Source organism: Melanotaenia boesemani, chromosome 15, assembly GCF_017639745.1.
Source record: "Melanotaenia boesemani isolate fMelBoe1 chromosome 15, fMelBoe1.pri, whole genome shotgun sequence".
NCBI classification, from domain to species: Eukaryota; Metazoa; Chordata; class Actinopteri; order Atheriniformes; family Melanotaeniidae; genus Melanotaenia; species Melanotaenia boesemani.
Genome location: NC_055696.1, coordinates 9,091,743 through 9,109,945, shown reverse-complemented (window position 1 = coordinate 9,109,945; position 18,203 = coordinate 9,091,743). Strand labels below are relative to the sequence as shown.

At 37.0% G+C, this 18,203-nt stretch overlaps 1 protein-coding gene across 1 annotated transcript; it reads right to left on the bottom strand.

The window, feature by feature from the left end:
• Window positions 1–4,118: 4,118 nt before the first annotated feature.
• On the bottom strand, window positions 4,119–16,275 carry gabrr3a (gamma-aminobutyric acid type A receptor subunit rho3a). The gene is made up of 9 exons (XM_042008541.1): window positions 16,133–16,275; window positions 15,449–15,561; window positions 8,875–8,942; window positions 8,546–8,769; window positions 6,919–7,001; window positions 6,301–6,438; window positions 5,203–5,355; window positions 4,505–4,698; window positions 4,119–4,421 (listed from the first exon to the last, which is right to left on the bottom strand). Exons 1-9 carry the CDS (start codon window positions 16,273–16,275, stop codon window positions 4,119–4,121), a joined length of 1,419 nt encoding a protein of 472 aa, XP_041864475.1.
• Window positions 16,276–18,203: the final 1,928 nt, after the last annotated feature.

Genomic DNA, 18,203 nt, shown 5'->3' with positions numbered 1-18,203 from the left:
GGTGATGTTTCCCCCATTTTCATTGGGGAAACATCAAACTTTTCCTCTGGAATACCCTTTATCATGACAGAAGGTGATAACTCTGGAGCCGCTGGAGCTGTTTGCCCAGAAAAGAATGCAGCACAAGCTGCTGAAAACAGTGAAAGACTGCTCACATCCTCTACACAACACAGTGAAGAAATAACAGTGTGTTCAGTGGGAGACTTCTTCAATTCCAGTGTATAACAGAGAGGAACTGAAGATCATTCCTGCCAGCAATCATCACCTTTTGGAACAAGTCACTATCTTGAAATTAATTATTGTTGTTTTTATCTAACAGATAAACCTCTCATGGATATATAAAGTTTTTTTTTTCTATTTCATTTAATTTAATGTCAGCTTCAGTCTGTATATCTAATAAAAATATACCAATAACAAATAGAATACATATTATAGGTTCGTTTATATTATGTCAGAGGTCTGTGGGTATTGTGACATATTCATTTTACTGCATCTAATGTACTGAATGCATATGGACTTTATTTATTTATTTGGAGAGGTAATATTGTTTGAGTCACACTCAGCTGACATTGTTTTCCATGCATCACATCTTTCTATCCACCAGGTGTCCCCAGTTTTTTAAGTCCAGTTCTACCACCAGCAACACTGTCCAATCAACCCTTTACCAGCTTTCCACACTAACTCTTTGCCACATTAACTCTTTATTGTTTGACATTAAGCTAAGCATTCCAGTCTTGTTTGTTTCACACCTGTTTTTCTCTGAAATCTTGCCTGTTTCCAGATTAAAATATAAAAAGAGGCAAGATTTTTTAGATTAAAATCATGCATTTTAGATTAAGGCCCACAGGTGGTCAATCAAGCTGCAGTAATGTCTGTAAGCTCCTGTTTTGTGTTCATTTTTGCACTACCATCTGTCTGCTTGGTCTAATGTGCACTCTATATAGAAAGCTTTAATTTCTTCCCTGACACCTCCATCATATTGATCAGTATGACTGGAATGAACACATTTGACATTAAACATCAGGGAGGTTAGGCTAAGCAAACCTACCTTCTCTAATTTTACTGTTCATAACAAATAATATATGCACATGCTAAGACAAGAAAACTAGATAAAATGTTAAACTGTTTTATCTTTAAAATGCCATTAATTACTCTGATCTTTTAGTTAAAGTCGTAACATGTAACATGTATTGTCATGGAGAACAATGTTGTTTTCCACTGTTAAATTTCTGGATCTGGACTGACATCTACAGTTAATCACTCTTACATTTGGAAAGTTTTATATATTCAAACAGATAATTACATTAATAAATAAAATCCCACAAAAAACATAACAATTCTCACATTCCTTCTTCCCAGCTCTCACCTTGGAGTACCAGGAATTTAACCGCACTAGAAGAGGTAAACAATTTGCTGTCTTCATATTCTAAAATTTCCCAACTCGATATTATGCAACTATGTTTTACTAACTTCACGGCATTTAGGCTAATCTCCTCTTTCCAGCAACCCATCACTCTCTCTTTAATTACTACTTTACATAAATCAATTTAAAATTTGCTCAGAGAAGATGAGGTGTGGCTATTAGATAATGAGACCAGGCTTATGTAAGTCTAACCAACAATGGATTTAGTATTCAATAGCTGCAATTGCATTTCTATAGCATCAAAATAAAAATCAAATTACATGCTGATGATAAGGGATTGGATCAAAGTAAAGATTCAAAACAATCTATCAGTTTTCTTTAACTATGCTTTTATTTATTATGAATCGGCTTGAATTGTTTTGTCTGTAAAGTGCCCTGAGATGACATTGCTCTAAACTGGCACTATACAAATAAAGCTGAATTTATTTATATTGTTTCATGGACTTTACACAAACTTACTGTTGAACTTTCCTTTTGTTGCTCTGGAGTTGCTTGATCAAAGGTTTGCCTTTCAAAAAGGGTCACTTTGATACAAATTTGCAGCCAAATTAACAAGCAGGTGCCAAACAAAGGTGAAGAACTGAATAGAGCCATTTCTATCGGGAGGCGACGAGGATCAAAGACAGATTCAAGCGTATTTTCAAAGCCATGGCCAAACTTCAGCTTCAACTTTCATCAGATCTCTTTAATGTTGCATTTCAGGTTAAATCTGGCACATTTGCATCACACTGATGTTAAGGAGCCCCTGTGGAGTTTTAATCTTTGCATGAGAATCTTTATGAGAAGGTGTCTGTTGAATAACTTACACACAGTCCTCTCAGCAGTATCAGGCTGCTTTGCTCAAGAAAAGAGGAGTTAATAACACTCCAAGACACACTACAAATAGAAACTGAAAAAACAACTTGCATTAAATTAATACAGATTTAAAAGATACTAGAGTTTAACTCTATCAACTCTTTAAAGAGGAGTACCATCAATATGTTTAGAAATCACCAATTCTGATCTAATTTTAATCACTGATTCTGGGAATTTTGCCATTTTAGTGCTCTTAGACCTTACAGCTCCTTTTGACACAGTTGACCACACAATTCTTTTAAACCGCCTGAAAGACTATGTGGGTGTCAGGGGGTCTGCCTTGGAGTGGTTTGAGTCCTACATACTGGGTAGGTTTTTCTCCATGAGTCTGGGAGACTCCACCTCTTCGTCTGCCCTGCTTCCGATGACTGTCAATGACTGCCAAATTTATATCAGGGAACAGCCTTTGCCCCCCTGACACCCTTACTTGACTGTCTATGTGACGTTGGGGCCTGTTAACAAAGAATTTCCTAAAACTAAACAACAAAAGGACAGAAATTATCTTGTTTGGTAAAGCCCTGATTGACCTGGGACCTTTTAATGACTTTATGTGTCCCAAAGTCACCAGCCGTGGCGTCACCATAGACAACGATCTTAAACTTGGCAAACAGATCAATGGTGTTTTAAAATAGTGTTTTTATTATCTTCTTTTATCAAAAGTGAAACTGTTTCTATCTTTTAATCTTTTTGAACAAGTTATGCATGTTTTTGACTACTGCAATGCGTTTTATGCTGGTATCAGTTAACAATCTCTCTCCCGGCTGCAGTTAGTAGAGAATGCTGCTACGCTGCTTGACTTTTAACAAGGGCCAAAAAACCATGATCACATTACCCCGATCCTTATATCTTTGCACTGGCTCCCTGTTAATTTTAGGTTTGATTTTAAGATATTTTTATTTGTTTTTAAGGTTTTACATGGACTCGCCCCACCATAAATCCTGGACCTCATCAAAATTTATACTTCAGTGTGGGCGCTGAGGTCCGAGGGCCAGTTTTTACATGTGTACCTAGGACAAGACCTTAAACCAGGGGGGACGGGGCTTTTTCTGTGGTCGGCACCACCACCTTGCCCCTCCATATCAGCCCAGCCCCCACTATGCAGTGTTTCAAGTCTCATCATAAGACGTGCTTTCATTCACTGGCTTTTAACACTGCGTGAGTTGTGTGGTCCTCTGTGTCTTTTATTTTATTTTTTTGTTTTATTTTAGCTGTTTATTTATTTTTTATGATGTGATTTTATTAACTTATTGTGGTATATTGATTTTGTGTGCAGCACTTTAAAAAGCATCTTATTGCGAAATGTGCAATATAAATAAAGTGACTGATTAATTGATTGATTGGAAAACCTCAAGAGTACATGCCACGTTTTTAGGCAAGATCCCTGAATTTTAATAAACAATTTTAATAAACATGAAATGCCCCAAATACAAAGAGTAAAATAAGATCCAAATTTATCAGACACACATCATTAAGAGCATACAATTATTATTCATGATGTTCTAAAATGTTTTAAAATTTGGAATGTTTTTTTTTGTTGTTGTTGTTGTTTTTGTCAAATGAAGAAATAACTTGAAATAAAAATATATGAGTGTTTTTGTTTGGTTAAGAATGTGTCTCTTATAAAACATGCATACCAAAGACACACATAATCACTCTTAAAAATAACAGGCATTCACTGCAACAGCTGATTTTAGTTTCTTGATTGTAAGACATCATGAAAGACGTCTATGCTGAGCAGCAGACTTTGTGCAAACTTAAGGTCATATCCTGTTAAGATTTTTACAGTCTGTAAAATGGTGAAGTTTAAAAAAAAAAAAAGTTCTGTGGCATAGTCTGTGTCCTATGCATACATACTCCAGTAAATGATATTGAAGAGCAGATAAGCCAAGGGAAATATGACTCTGGAGTACGAGTCGATCATGTAGCTGTTGCTCATGATGAAGCTGAGGTTGTATTTTAAAGTGTTCCTGCGGCGTAGCCTGGTTCCCTCTGTGGGTGCAGAGATGGTGGAGTTTCGAGACTGAGTGTTTCTCTCTGTGTTTGTGGTGCTGGCAACCTCTTGAAAAGAAGTCAGGTCGATGTCGTTGTCATGGAAACACCCATCAAAGGCCATAGCCTGGGTGGCATTGAAGGAGCTGGGAATCTAACACAGTGAAAGCAGAGCAGGTGATGTTGCAGATGACTCACTAAAGATTAAAAAAGGTCCTATAAGAAAGTAGGGAATACCTTTGCATTCTTGAGTTTCTTCATCTCCTCCACTGTGGTGAAATAGTTGACAGCAGCATATTCGATAACTGACAGAAAGACAAATAGGAAGCTTGCCCACAGGTAGATGTCTACAGCTTTGACATAAGACACCTGTGGCATAGAGGCTGAGACACCAGTGATGATGGTGGACATTGTCAGAACCGTGGTAATGCCTGTATACACAAAAACAACAGCACAAATTGAGTACCAAAAATGTTGATTCACAAAGTTTGGATGGATTATAACACGTATTATATTATGTAGGTCAGCAGGTCAGAATCCTTACAATGCAGAACTGTACAGACATAGTAAATCCAGTCATGAAAGGATTTAAGCTGCATGGCAAAAATTCTCATCAATACGTTTCCCAAATAAAAGTGGAGCTACATTTGGTGGTTTTACTGTAAGCAGAATAAAATGTTCATCTTTAATCCCAGTGAAAATCTTTGGGCTGTGATGGTAAAAAATAAAAACCTTAAATAACTGCCCAATTCCCAGCTTCAACACAGCATGTTGGGTAAAAAATAATGCAGTTCCAAATGGAAATATGTGTTATGACATTATGATTATAATAATTATACCAGCTAGTAAGTGTCATTTTCTGCCATAAACGTAGTCCAACAAAGTTAGCTGGACCACCATTTGTGGTTGGAAATACTGATTAACTGTCTCAGTACCCAGAGAAACACGGGCAGGTACAGCCCTCCTGTCTATCCAGAAAGACACCCAGGACAGCATCACCATCAGCATGGTAGGAAAGTAAGTCTGAAGCATGAAGAAGAAGATATGCCTCCTCAGAAGGAAGTTTATGTAGAGCCGATTGTACCAACCTGAAGCAGAGCAAAAATGGAGAGAAATGAAGGTGGTGCGGGATGGGCAGGAAGCGGGGTAACATCCCCAGTGTCATCCAAAAAAACAAAAACCATAAATCTGAAAAACTTTCCAACAGATACCTGCAGAAGATTGTATACGTTCTTAACCTAATAAAATACTAATGGTACTCAGAAACAGATAAGAAAAAGAGATTATTTGCAAGGATTGATGTGTCTCAAGCTTATTGCAGTGTTTTTGTGTTCTTACAACTCCAAAAAGCTTAAAACTTGTAACTCTGCAGAAGAAATGCATAAACTTCTGATACTATTGACAAAAGGCAGTTTTTTTCTTGCATTTTATCTTGACTTCTTTTTATGCATCTTTAAAACCTAAGAGTCTTCATTCAGCATGGATGTTTTATTGAACAAGTTTTCATAGAGATGCCATTTTAGAATTTATTTATAATAAATAAGAGAGATTTTTCTTTTCATCACAGTGGATCAAAACCTTTCTCCAATGAGGGGTAATGCTGAGTCATCATTGTGAGGAGAGGTGAGGAGCTCATCATATGTTTATCAAGTGCTGGTTGTTACTTTGTACGAGTGGTGTAAATATTAATGCGTAATTCTAATTTCCTTAGACTATTAATCTAAAAATACCTGACAGCATATTAAGACCTTTAATATAACTAATACTTTACTGTAAAGACAGACAACCAGAAGTGACTGTTTGAGATAGAAAACCTCCAAAAATGCCTAGTTTTGATTTTTTCTCTTCTATAGACATTAATCTAAAGCCAAAGGCATCGCAAGTAAATGTGCAATTGGATAAAATGGAAGCCAAAACAAAAGCATAAACATTTCAAACTTTCTCTATTCATGAAAAAGTGGGGGTCAGGAGATCTCTAGTTGTTTCCAAAATGGGTACAGCTGAGAGAGCCCCAAGACCCCAGCCTCACATACCAGTGCTGCTGTAGAAGGCAAGCCCAAAGGAAGCCTGGAAGTCTTCAATAAAAAACTGAGAGAGCATGATCTCGTCAGTCCTTAATGAATTGTTCCCGTTCTTCCAGTAGAGCGTTAGGTCGTTCTCACTGTAAGCATCTTCAAGAGAGGAGAAAAGGGGGTGGAGGTGGGTACCTTTACATATTTCCTCTCTTAGAAGAATCATGGATGTTTTCTCAGTGGAGAGAAGAGAGTTCTCCGAAATGGGACTCTCAACTTTCATCTGAGATTAGGGACCATGATGGCAATAATTTAAGACAAAGAAAGAAAAAAGAACCCTGAAAATCTTCAGAAACAGGTCACCTTGACCCTAAAAATAATCTCCAGTAAACCCTGCATGACTACGAACTGAGTGGGATTTATTGAGTGACTTATTTACTCCTTGCAAAATACAGTATAATGCTGGTTATTGCATCCTCACAAAGTGTAGAAATGCACTCTGCACTGTCCAGATGTGTCTCCCTTCCAGCTGTTATATGCATAAATATAATTATAGTACAAGATGATGTCTCCAGCATCTTTAAATTATTGAAAAGGTATTTACAAGCAGCTAAATCCCAATTAATTTTTAATACTCACAGCTCTCCAGCTCCAGAGAGCAGTTCTGTGTGTCCAGAGGGAAACTACTGAAGTCCATTGAACAAAGCGCAGTCACAGTGACCCTAAAAAACAGCTCACAGTTATACACACACACACACACACACACATTATATATATACTGTATATATATATATATATATATATAACAGCAAAAAAATTAGCATCAGCAATGGTAAAGGGTGAGTTTCAGAGCATATCTGTGATTGCCACAGTTTGTGACTGCAGCAAACCATCAGGGAGGATGCCATATTGTCAACATCTGTGGCTGAAATTGATATGATAAATCCAGTTCACAAGCTTACAGACTGCCCCTTAATGTTGCTTTCAAACTTTGCATGCTGCTCCCTGCTATATCAACCATTTGCATCTTGACTGCCATCCCTTCGAAAATGTTTTAATTACTTTAAAGTTGGGCTGAAATGGACTGATTAAAGTTATATGCATGTAAGGTTGAAACAATAATGTATGACATTAATAATATAAATTCTCCTCCAAATCACAAAATGACCACCTTTGGTGATTAATATTTATAAGAGATTAACAAGAACATGTTGATTTTTCCGACCTTTGAGTTTCTAATACATCACATTTTACCCCATAACACATATATAAGGATACACTCATACCAGCAACTGCAGGTTTTTACAACTGACAATTTGCGGGTAGCTTAAATTTTTTCTCTTTATCTTTCTCATGATCAAACAAATACACAACATAAGTTATTGGACGATTTTATAATTTAACATATTTCCTGAGCATAGAGTGGAGTTTATCTGTTTACAAGCCTACTGGTGAGGCATGATTTTGGTATCAGAAGTCTGTGAGGGGGGTTATATTGGTACCAGCAGTTGAAGCTAATAACAGTGCAACACGATATATTTTTCGCCAAAAAATACCAAAGCAACATGTTCATTGGTAGAGGCTGGGCAGTGTTTGACTAATTTAACACAAACTAGCAGAAGTGATAACAGTTCACTACTGCTGCTATCACTATGTGCAGATATGTTGGATTATGTCAGGCTTGGTTCTTCCAATTTTTCTAGTCAGAAATCCAACTTTGTGGGGAACTCCCATTGGTTTTCCGACCAAGAATTCAGAAATGACAAATTCCAATTTAAAAGTTTTGTAAATGTATCAGCGTTAAATAAAACAAAACAAACAAAAAAAAAACACAAACAAACAAAAAACCAAAAACGGATGGTCCAGATATCGATTATGATCTAATTTTACTGGCTTCGGTAATAGTCCTGAAACATATGCCATTTCATATCAACTATTTCAGGTGGAACATGTTCTACCTCAGCTGCACTTTGTTGCTCTGTGTAGAGCAAAAAAGGGTCAAAGAAGGATCAGATTTGATACGCCTCTAAGCCATCACAACAGATGTAGTCTCCTCTAATTCTGAGAAGATTTTTGAGAGCACACATTAATAAGTTTTTTGGTCAGCGCAAAGAAGCAAGAGAGAGTAACAGCGGGGTAACTGGGATGGTGTCTTCACAACAATATAATGTGTTCTCTGTGTATTAAAGGGCTTCTGACTGTGAACCCTCATTTAGGTCATCAGACAAATTGCAGACATGTTCTCAGATTAAGTAGCGTGGTGTACCTGACACTGTAGAGAATTCTACCATTAGGATAAATCCTCAGCATAATGTTCTCCATGGTTGTATCATGGATAAAGGAACGTTTAGAATGGACAAAGAACACATCTGGAACCCAAATTTTCTTGACAAGGCGTGCATCAAAAGTTCTGCTCTTGTTGTTGCTAGAGGGGAAGGCCAGGCGATCATCTTGCCAGTAATGCCGCAGGTAGAGAGTCATTGTGAAGTCCTGAAGAGGAACAAAAAAACTAATTTAAAAAGCCAATATACATACTTCAAGGCCAACAAACAAAATTATAAAATTCAAAATAACAGGAGTCTCAAAGGTGCATACCATGTTGACTTCAGATATGCTGTCAATACTCTCCACTTGGACATCTATGCCCACAGGAAGAGCTGAACCTGTCAAAAGTCAGAAATAACAGATAAGCTTTCTGTAGTAGTTGAAGTGCACCCTTCACAAATTATCAGTCCATCCATCTGCCAGGGCTGTGCATATATAAATCCCACTGCTCAGCTATAAGCTCAGGCATAAGCCACATCTTACAAAAACCAGAGGGGAAAAAAAGCCTGGGGGGATGGGTTGGGTAAAGTGAGGACTCTGACATTATGCAGGTTTTGAAACATGGTTGTATTCATTATAAACTATAACAAATACTGTAGACCTTCAACAACTTTAAATCCTTTATGAGTCATATTGAAAGATAATGGTTCATACACAAGCAAGTGGATGGATCAAAGTCTGCTGCTTAATGATCACATATTAGATGCTGCAAAATATTCAGATGCTTTACATTTACTTCCCATCTTTCTAGAGTTTATACAATCTAGGGTTTGACATGGACATGGTGGGAAAAATAATCTAGTCGTCACCAGCACTTAAAATAAATACATCAGCGAACTCAGATGATCAATGACACAACATACGTATTGTACCATGTTATTATTTATCTAACAAAAATTAACCTAAAATGTAACAAGCAGTGTGTTATAAACAAGAACGATCTATAATTATGAAGCTTTTTAAACCAACTTTAGCAGCAATAACTTAATTTTTTGTATGATTCTATTAGTCTCATATTTTTGTAGAAGATTTTTGGCCTACTTTTCTTTACATTGTTGTTTCATATGTTGCTTCAAGTCATTGAGGCTTGTGGGCATTCATGTATGCACAACTCGGTTGAGGTCCTGCCACAGCATTTCAATAAGGTCAAGGTTTGGAATTTGACTAGGCCATTATAAAGACGAGATTCTTTGCTTTTTCAGCCATTTGGTTTTACTATTCTGCATGGAATCACTGTCTTGTTGGATGACCCAAATTCAGCCAAGCTTCAGCAGTCAGACAGATGGCCGCACATTTTACTCTTGAATACTGTTGTATACAAAGGATTTCATGGTCCAGTCAATGAATGTAGTGTGTACAGGTCCTACTACTGCAAGAAAAGCCCAACTCATTACATCTTCACCGTTGTGCTTGTATTTGATTTTTGCCAAACATGGTGCTGTGCATTATGTGCAAACATCGTCACTTTGGTCTCATCTTTCTATACAAGAGACATAAGACCAAAGAGGTTTTATTTGGCAAATATTCCAAGTTGTTCTTTTTGTTATTGTTATTGTTATTGTTATTGTTGTTGTTTTGTTTGTTTTTTTCTTTTCAAATTGTACAGGCATAAACCCTTAACATTTACCATGCTAACTGAGGAATATAGAGAATGAAATTGTAGTTATTGGGTTTTTACAAGTGGATTGGCAGATGAATTTAATGTTTTCCATCGGTGAATAATTTTTCTCATGACAGAATAAGTAATTCTAAGTTATTTGGAAATAGAACTAGATTGATGAGCAGCAATTGTTTCTTTATGGTCATTGCTGATATCTTCCTTGGCATTGTGTTAACATACAACAAAAAAAATTAAATAATAATAATAATAATAAATTGTTTTTCATAGTTGAGCCCACACTTGCTGATAATAATTATTTCATCAAGTGTGTTGGATTAGCATCACCTGGATGCTACTTACCCTTTCACGTTTTACAAATGTAGGAAGACTGTATCGTTTTCTTTGTTTTGTTTTGTTTTGTTTTGTTTTTTGTTTTTTCATAAATTGCTTTTGCAGTTTGATTTAGTCTTTCTTAAATTAATAAAGAAACTGCTATGAGCAGTTAAGACGAAAACCCAAATGGAGGCATGGACAGGAAGCAGGCAGATGAAGAACAAAAGCAACACTTTAACAACCAAAGTCAACCCAAAAGCAGTGCAGTGCAGGAAATGCAGTGAAGAACATATTCTATCACAGAAATACACATACAGACATGAGAAACTTTGGAAACTTTGGCAAGAAGTGTAAACAAAGGAGCCCATATACTGGCAGGGGTACTAAGCAGATGAAACAGATGGCAATAAGCAAAGACCTGGCAGAAGCTCGATTCCAAGAAACCCAGAAGACAAAACACAACACAAAGACAACAGTACCAAATCAGCCTTCAGAGGTGACCCCCAAAATTTCAGTTAAGAAGATTCTCATTTGCAAAAGTTAGCTATTTTATCATAAGAAAATGACATTTCCTATTTAATTTATAATTTCCTATAACATATTCTGTCTTGAATATCACTTTGAACATTAGCACTTTAGTACAGGGACTTTGATGCAGGTTTTATTTACTGTACACTATTTTTGTCACTTACACTGTTTCACTGCTGCTAAGTTAATTGTATTCTTTCATACTGCATTACTGTTGATATTGTTATGTGTTTCACTGACAACAGAGAGAAATTAACACTTTGCTAAATCGGGTATATTTGTGGCAAAATTGTATGTTTGGTTAAATGCACTGTCCCATTCAAATAAACAATTAAAATAAAACACCACAAAGCCCACAAATTGGTGTCACTGGTCATATTTGGTTATCCATCTAGTATTTATTTATCTGCTGATTTTTATTTTCCATGGAGTTAAAAACATGTGCGAAAAAACCATAACAAAACACGTATTCATTAATTGTTTGAAGGTTATTAAAATTTAAGAACAAGAAAAAGAAAACCGGGTCTCTGCCTGGTTTCCTTGGCTGAGCTGCTTACTGTAATAATGTGAAATGAACAAGAGGGCACTGCAACAATGAGGTTCATCTTAGCTGGGAAGGTTATATTTGCATGCATGGATAAAGCCAAATAGCCACTTAAGTAACTAAAATACCACAAAATTATGGCAAGATTGTAAGAAAAACCACAATTTTGTGTAATTACATAAGTATCTATAGTGACATATGAGTGGCAAGGGTTCTTTTGTCATCATTCAGTGACAGAATGTGCATGTGAATAATGTGAATTATAAACATCCCTTTCTTGCAGTGCTATTACCTAATGAAGTAAAGTACTGAAAACAATCAGGCTACAGCTGCAATCTGATAGTAAAATGTTAGGAGTTACATTGGAGTGAGGAAACCCAGGAAGTACAGTAAGGTCTTTATGTAGGAAGCTGCCTGCTTTAGCCTTGCTTATGTAAAAATGTAAATACATTGGTTAAAATGTAAATTTAAGCCTTTTGAAATAGAATATCACAACCATTGTTTCTCTACTCGACTTGCAGTAATAGTGTAAGAGTTTTGGGGCGGTGCATAGACTTGAAAATGTAAATACAAGAATCCTTGCAGAGGCTTGTCGAAAATTTACACCACTGTGTACACAATGCAAGATGTGCTGTAGCACATCTTGTATTGTTTTACTTACACTTAATTTTTAACTTGGTTACCTTTTTGTGACATTATAAACCAAAATTTTCTAAATTCTTTTCTAGTTTTGTGTTATTTAAAGGCCCGTGAGCCATGCTGTAATGTAACTGGGGGCTTATCCGGGATCCGAACATTTTGCAGAGACTGGATTATTTTGATTAGTTTGTTTATCTGTTTGCTCATTGTTTTTTTTTTTTCAGTATGCCAAGATTACGGTCTCCCAGTAGCCTAAACCAGTGACAGTGAAGCTATTATTTTCAGACAGGGTAGTTGTACCAAACATCGTATCATCTGTGCTATTTGTTTGTGTTTGGTTTTCTGTAAGCCTCTGCATAATATTACTCTGAGCTAATCAAGCATGAGTAAACAAAGGATAAACTGGACTAGAATAAGTAGGCAACAGGTTGCTGTCAAGAAAAGTTGATGTGACTACAACAGTGGCTAAGTTAATGGTAATAAATATCTGTACGTAATTATATTTAACTTCAACTGTGTTTTTCTGTGTTGAAATTTTCTGGGGATGTGCACTTCAGGCTACAGGATGGTTAGAATGTAGGTCACATATAAACATATAAACATAACATGCTTTACAGATATGCAAGCTTGTCAATGAATAACAGTGCTACAATGTGCACTTGAGAAAATGCATGGAGATAAAAAAAAAGAGATACATATGGCATATTTTAAAAAAGGAAGTTTGAACCTGGGTATTCAAGCCCCGAATCTACCTCTCTAAACACTGGTGAACCACCCCACTAGTGACAGTCTCTGTTTTTACAGTTTGGTATTTGTTGTGTCTTTAGGGCTGGGATCTACTTGCTGTGTACACAAATGTGCACATCAATGTTCTGTACCGTCTGTATATATACTTGCTGCAGCATGACAGTTGTACGACAGCCAAAATGCTTGATACTGGAGGTCACTGCGAGGGGCAGTGCACAGCAATTGGACTCTGAAATAGTGAAAAGGCCAATCTGCCAGTCATGTATTTCCAGGGTATTTTCGTAAACAGCAGTTTACCAATATGTTGCAAACTGTTAAGTCACCAATGTTTGTCTCTGTGCAACAGGGAGAAAAAATCATAAAGATGCTGGTAGTTGCGAACACAGTCTGATAAGCGCTCTTGTGTTTACCTCTGACCTCGTGTTCCTGCTTTTTTTTCACCTCTAGCATTCAAGTCAGTATTGTAACTCGCACACACGACATGTTAACTCAGGTCAATGAAAGTGGCCTCAGTTTCATAGCGTGTCATAAGCTAGTAACGGATGTGTTGCTAACAGCAAGTATATCCCAGCCCATATCAAGATTTTGATTTACCATCTGCCCAAGATTTTTTTTTTTTTTTTTTTTTTTTCAGTTTAGTTCATGTTTTTGTTGGTTCCTGCTGTAATATTTTTTTTGCTCTCTTCTTCCCTTCTTTCAGGGAGAAGCTGAGCAGCAGTCCTGGGGCATGTCAGCACACATGCACTCTATCATCATCATCCCCTTCAGTATTTAAGGACTGGTCACAACCATTCAGTGCCAGATGGCTGCCAACCTTTCAGGTTGATGGGAATATCTAACTGCCCAGGACCGCTGCCTGCTTTAGCCTTTCTTTGGATTACCCTGATGACTTTTGTCATTTTGCTCAAACTGTCTGTGCAATAAAAACATTTTTGACCCCCTTTAAAGTTTTGTCAAAGTGTTCTTTCTGGGTTGATAATTTGGGTCTCGGTTCAATCAAAACATGACAGTGTGTCCACATATGATTTCTCTAATAGCTTTTATTGGTCATTGTTGGATTTAGGTTTGTTCTGTTTAAAATAGAAATGCACTTTGGGAAGTCTGTTGCATTTACTTACATTTTTCTAAAATATGCATTAATGTGGAATCAATCAAACAGCATCCAATGAGAGGATTGAGAGAACTTTCCAACCATTTTCATAGCCCATTTCTTACGGAAGAAAAAATGGTTCCTCAAAAGTTTTCTGTGTTTTTTTGTACATTATTATATATGGAATTTCATTCTGTTTTTCTGGTGTTTCTAGTCTTGTCATATTTCCTTAGCCCATGTTTACAAGGACACATGGTAGGTTTTTCTATGTTTACAACTTTCTATGTTACACATCTTTCCTGAACCGATGACACCGCCCCTCTGCCTTAACCTGCATGCACAGACCCTGCCAACAGCAGCAGATTAAAGTGTTGCATTTGTTCTGTAGAAACAACTTAAAAGAAGTCCACACAAATGTCACTTTTTTTTTAGCTCTATTTCCCACCATATTCTTCATATGTTGTTTATATCCCACAAGTTTATGTGCACACTGTCTTATTCACTGTTTTTGTTATATTTCTGTGGCAGTGTTACGCTTACAGACTCAGCATACTACTGCATTTTTAGTGGTTTTGTGTGGACACACCTTTCTAGAAACAATTCCATTATTATGGAAAACATTTTCCTAAATGAAATTGGTTCTGTCTCTGTGTGTCTGTCCCTTCTGAGTTCTTGTTAGTTTTCGTTTCTTGACTTACTGACACTCCTGCTTTCCAGGTGCTAATTGTCACACCTTCCTCTCATACATCGTTAGTCCATCAGTATAAATACTTTTGTTCTGGTTTTTCCTTTTGTTAGCTTCTGCTCAGACTGTCAGTTTTGTGTTTAGTTGTTATGGTTTGGTTCATGCACTTGTTTATCCTGCTGTTGTATCACTTATAATTTCATTAAATTATTCCATTTGCCTCCCTTTTTTTTGCCCCGTTGTCCTGCATTTGACTCCTACTTTTTCATGTCTGCATTGTGGACCACAACAATTTTAATTAACAGTTTAAAAGAAAAGACAGAGAAAAATCTACTTGCTATCGTGACCTGTGCTTGAAAGTGCGCACAGCATTAGTAACACAGCTGAGATTATTTTATCTGCACTGCTGTTGCATCCATTGCTGTCTCATGCAGCAGACAATCTAGGTCATCATGGGGTTTTTCATGTGGGGAGGGTGTATAATATTAAAGACCAGCACAATAACCTACATTAACCCGACTGAGTTGTCAGGAAAACTTATTAAAATATAACAGAATAGGTGGATGAATGAGTTGCATGTCATTGTGTATTTGCTCAAATTAAGTTGCTGCATTTTTTTAAATGTAAAATACCTTGTGTTGACTTTTTATTAAATAAAACTGAGTTGAATGGTCTAACCTCCAAAGCCTGGGCGCATTGCAAAGTCATGATCTTCAATCCGAAGTAGCTGCTCAGATTTAATAAGGAGAGACTTGGTGCTGTCCAGCTTTTTCATCTTAAGGTCCACTCGTCTGGAAAACAAAAAGACAGCTTACGGATAACAGCTTACTTAAAAATCTCTATCTGTCTATGTTTTACACTCTAACACTTTCCCAGACACACACTTGAAACAGAACTGACATCTGGTCAGCAGAATCGGGGACAACAAATTGGACTTTAGCACTGATTAAATTAAAAGCCTTGGCCCAAATTAAATGAGTCCTGTTACTTTCAGGGTACTAGCACTTGTAACTGGGTCAAAAATATCGTGAGGGCTTTTTTAAACATCCCCTGAGCTGATTAGTATTTTCGAGAAAACAAACCAGCTGTTTATTTGAGTAAAAACTACTATTTTACCATAAATTAGCTCAAAAACTTTTAAGCAATATCTACATCGGTGCATGTCACATGATGCTTGGCCTACTCTGACCTTGATCCATTGCGATATTAATAGAATCAATGTGATTAATTATGCAAGCACATTTGTGACAGCATTGTAAAGTAGCATCAAAACAACCCTTCCGTAAAGTCAAAAATAAAGGTGACAAAAGGTCAATTTGAATCACTAAAGCAGTTCAGGAAATCAGTGCCTCTTTTGCTCACCCTCCATGCTTTACTTTAGTGTTTTCTCCGATGTACAACTCCTTGTGTCTCCTCTTATTCGGGAAAGTGCTGCTGTTGAGCTGAGTGACAGGCCACAACCAGGCCAAGCACATCAGTCTTAAGGCCAGAAGGGCCAATCTCATGGTTGAGCAGGGGCTGGAAATACAAGAGGAACCCAAACGTCCCTCCCACCTCCTCAGTGTCTCGCCCAGGGAATGCCACAGCTGTCCCCGTCTTCTACTGACACGTCCATGTCCCGGCAGTACTCATTCTGTAATGCTACACAAACACCAAGCTGTATCTGCGTTATCCTGTGTTCTCATCTCCTGTAACATGTTGAGCATCAGACTAGATATCCAGTGCTTAGCTCCAATGACCAGCCATCCTCCTGGCTAAGTTTGCTTGTCACTGTGCCATCCCTCTTCTTATGTGACACAACGCGTTGCTCTGACTCGCCACTGTCTCCACCCTCTGAACTAAACCCAAATATCAATTTGTCCCTATAATGACAAAGGAATACCATTAATTCCTCTCTAATCTTCTTTTCTGTGGGTGGTGAAATCTTTCAGTAACCTACAAACTGGAGGCAGCAGAGCGGGGACAGCGGATAATACAACCAGCAATTTATTCATCTATCTGAGCAGATAAAAATCAAAACGCCGTAGCCTACTTTTATATGTTGTAAGATTTTCCCATCTAAGTTGTACCCCATGGTAGTGAGAGAATGCAAATGATCGCATCAAGAGGAGACATATGCAAGTATATATCAATAGTGACTTCTAGGCTATAAATATTGAACACTGTACTCCCTGCATCCAGGATTAGAGAATTGATCAGTATTTCAGATAAAGGGTTTTAAAAAGGTTCAAACTTTTTTAAAAAACTAAAGATATATTTGTTATTTTGTTTAGTTAGTTTGGGTTAAAAGTTACAAGACAGATTGCAGCTTTTGAAATGCAGAAGGAAAACAAATAGCATCCTGTTGCAGCAAAACATGCAAATATGAACATGCAAAACACAGAATCAGCACCTCCCTTATTCTATGGCTTTTTTAGTTTACTTGCTGCTGACTGACACTGATCAAACATGAGGGGATTGAACTACACAACATCTGGATTTATGAGAGAGAAAAAGCTATTTTTAAATTCACCCCACTTACAGTTCACCAGGCTAGTTTGATGATTGTGACCACTGTCACTGTACAAAGACTCAGTGCTTACACCTTCTGTATGTACCAAACACACTACATGTACATGCTCCTTAAAGTTGTTCATTCTTATTGTAAATTTTCAGGCTGTGTTGCTGAGCCTGTTACTCTTTTTAGCTGTGAAAACAATATGACACAAGTGACATGCTTCGTTTAATCTGGGATTAAAGTTGATTGAGGGCAGAGCAGTGCCATCTTAAAGAATTATGTACATGGACCTTGGTTGACTCGTACATGTGACCCTGCAGCATTAATGTGTGGAAGTAATTTCTCATCTGTGCCCTCTAGAGGGCATTAAAATAATACTAAGATAAGACCATCCCTGTTGACATATTTCAACTTATTTTAAAGTCCAATCTCCCTTTACTCTATGATGACTTTCAAATCATATTATTATATCATGTTTGAGAGAGAGTTTAACGTAAGCCATGAAAATTTGCTCCAGATATACATCCATCCATCCATTTTCTATACTTTCTTTATCCTTTTTAGAGTCACAGACAGCAGGAGTTTAACCAGCAGTCATGGGGTAAAAACCAGATGTGCAGAGTGGCTAAAAACTACTCTGATGTTTAACAGCATCATCTGAACTCGAAATAGTCAACATTATGAGAATAAAGGAACTGTGCAAGTTTACTAATAAGATCTGAAAATTGAACAGACATTTATAGTAAACATGGCATAAAAATGTGAGAATGAAAAGAGAAAAATATGCCACACGTGCTTTTGTGAACTGTTTCAGCAAAGGTGTTTTTTTTTTTTTTTTCTTTAAGCATTCACAGTGTGGCAGGTTAATTTTTCACCTGCCTGGTTAATTAGTCAGTGTTTCATTAGTGTTAGCAAGGATGTAAAGTGGAATCACAC

Coding starts and splice junctions, on each gene's coding strand:
- gabrr3a (XM_042008541.1), bottom strand. CDS start 16,275: ATGAGATTGGCCCTTCTGGCCTTAAGACTGATGTGCTTGGCCTGGTTG. Junction 6,439..6,918: donor CTCTCTGGAGCTGGAGAGCT/GTGAGTATTAAA, acceptor CCTCTCTTGAAG/ATGCTTACAGTGAGAACGAC. Junction 4,699..5,202: donor ACCTGCCCGTGTTTCTCTGG/GTACTGAGACAG, acceptor TTGTGTATACAG/GCATTACCACGGTTCTGACA.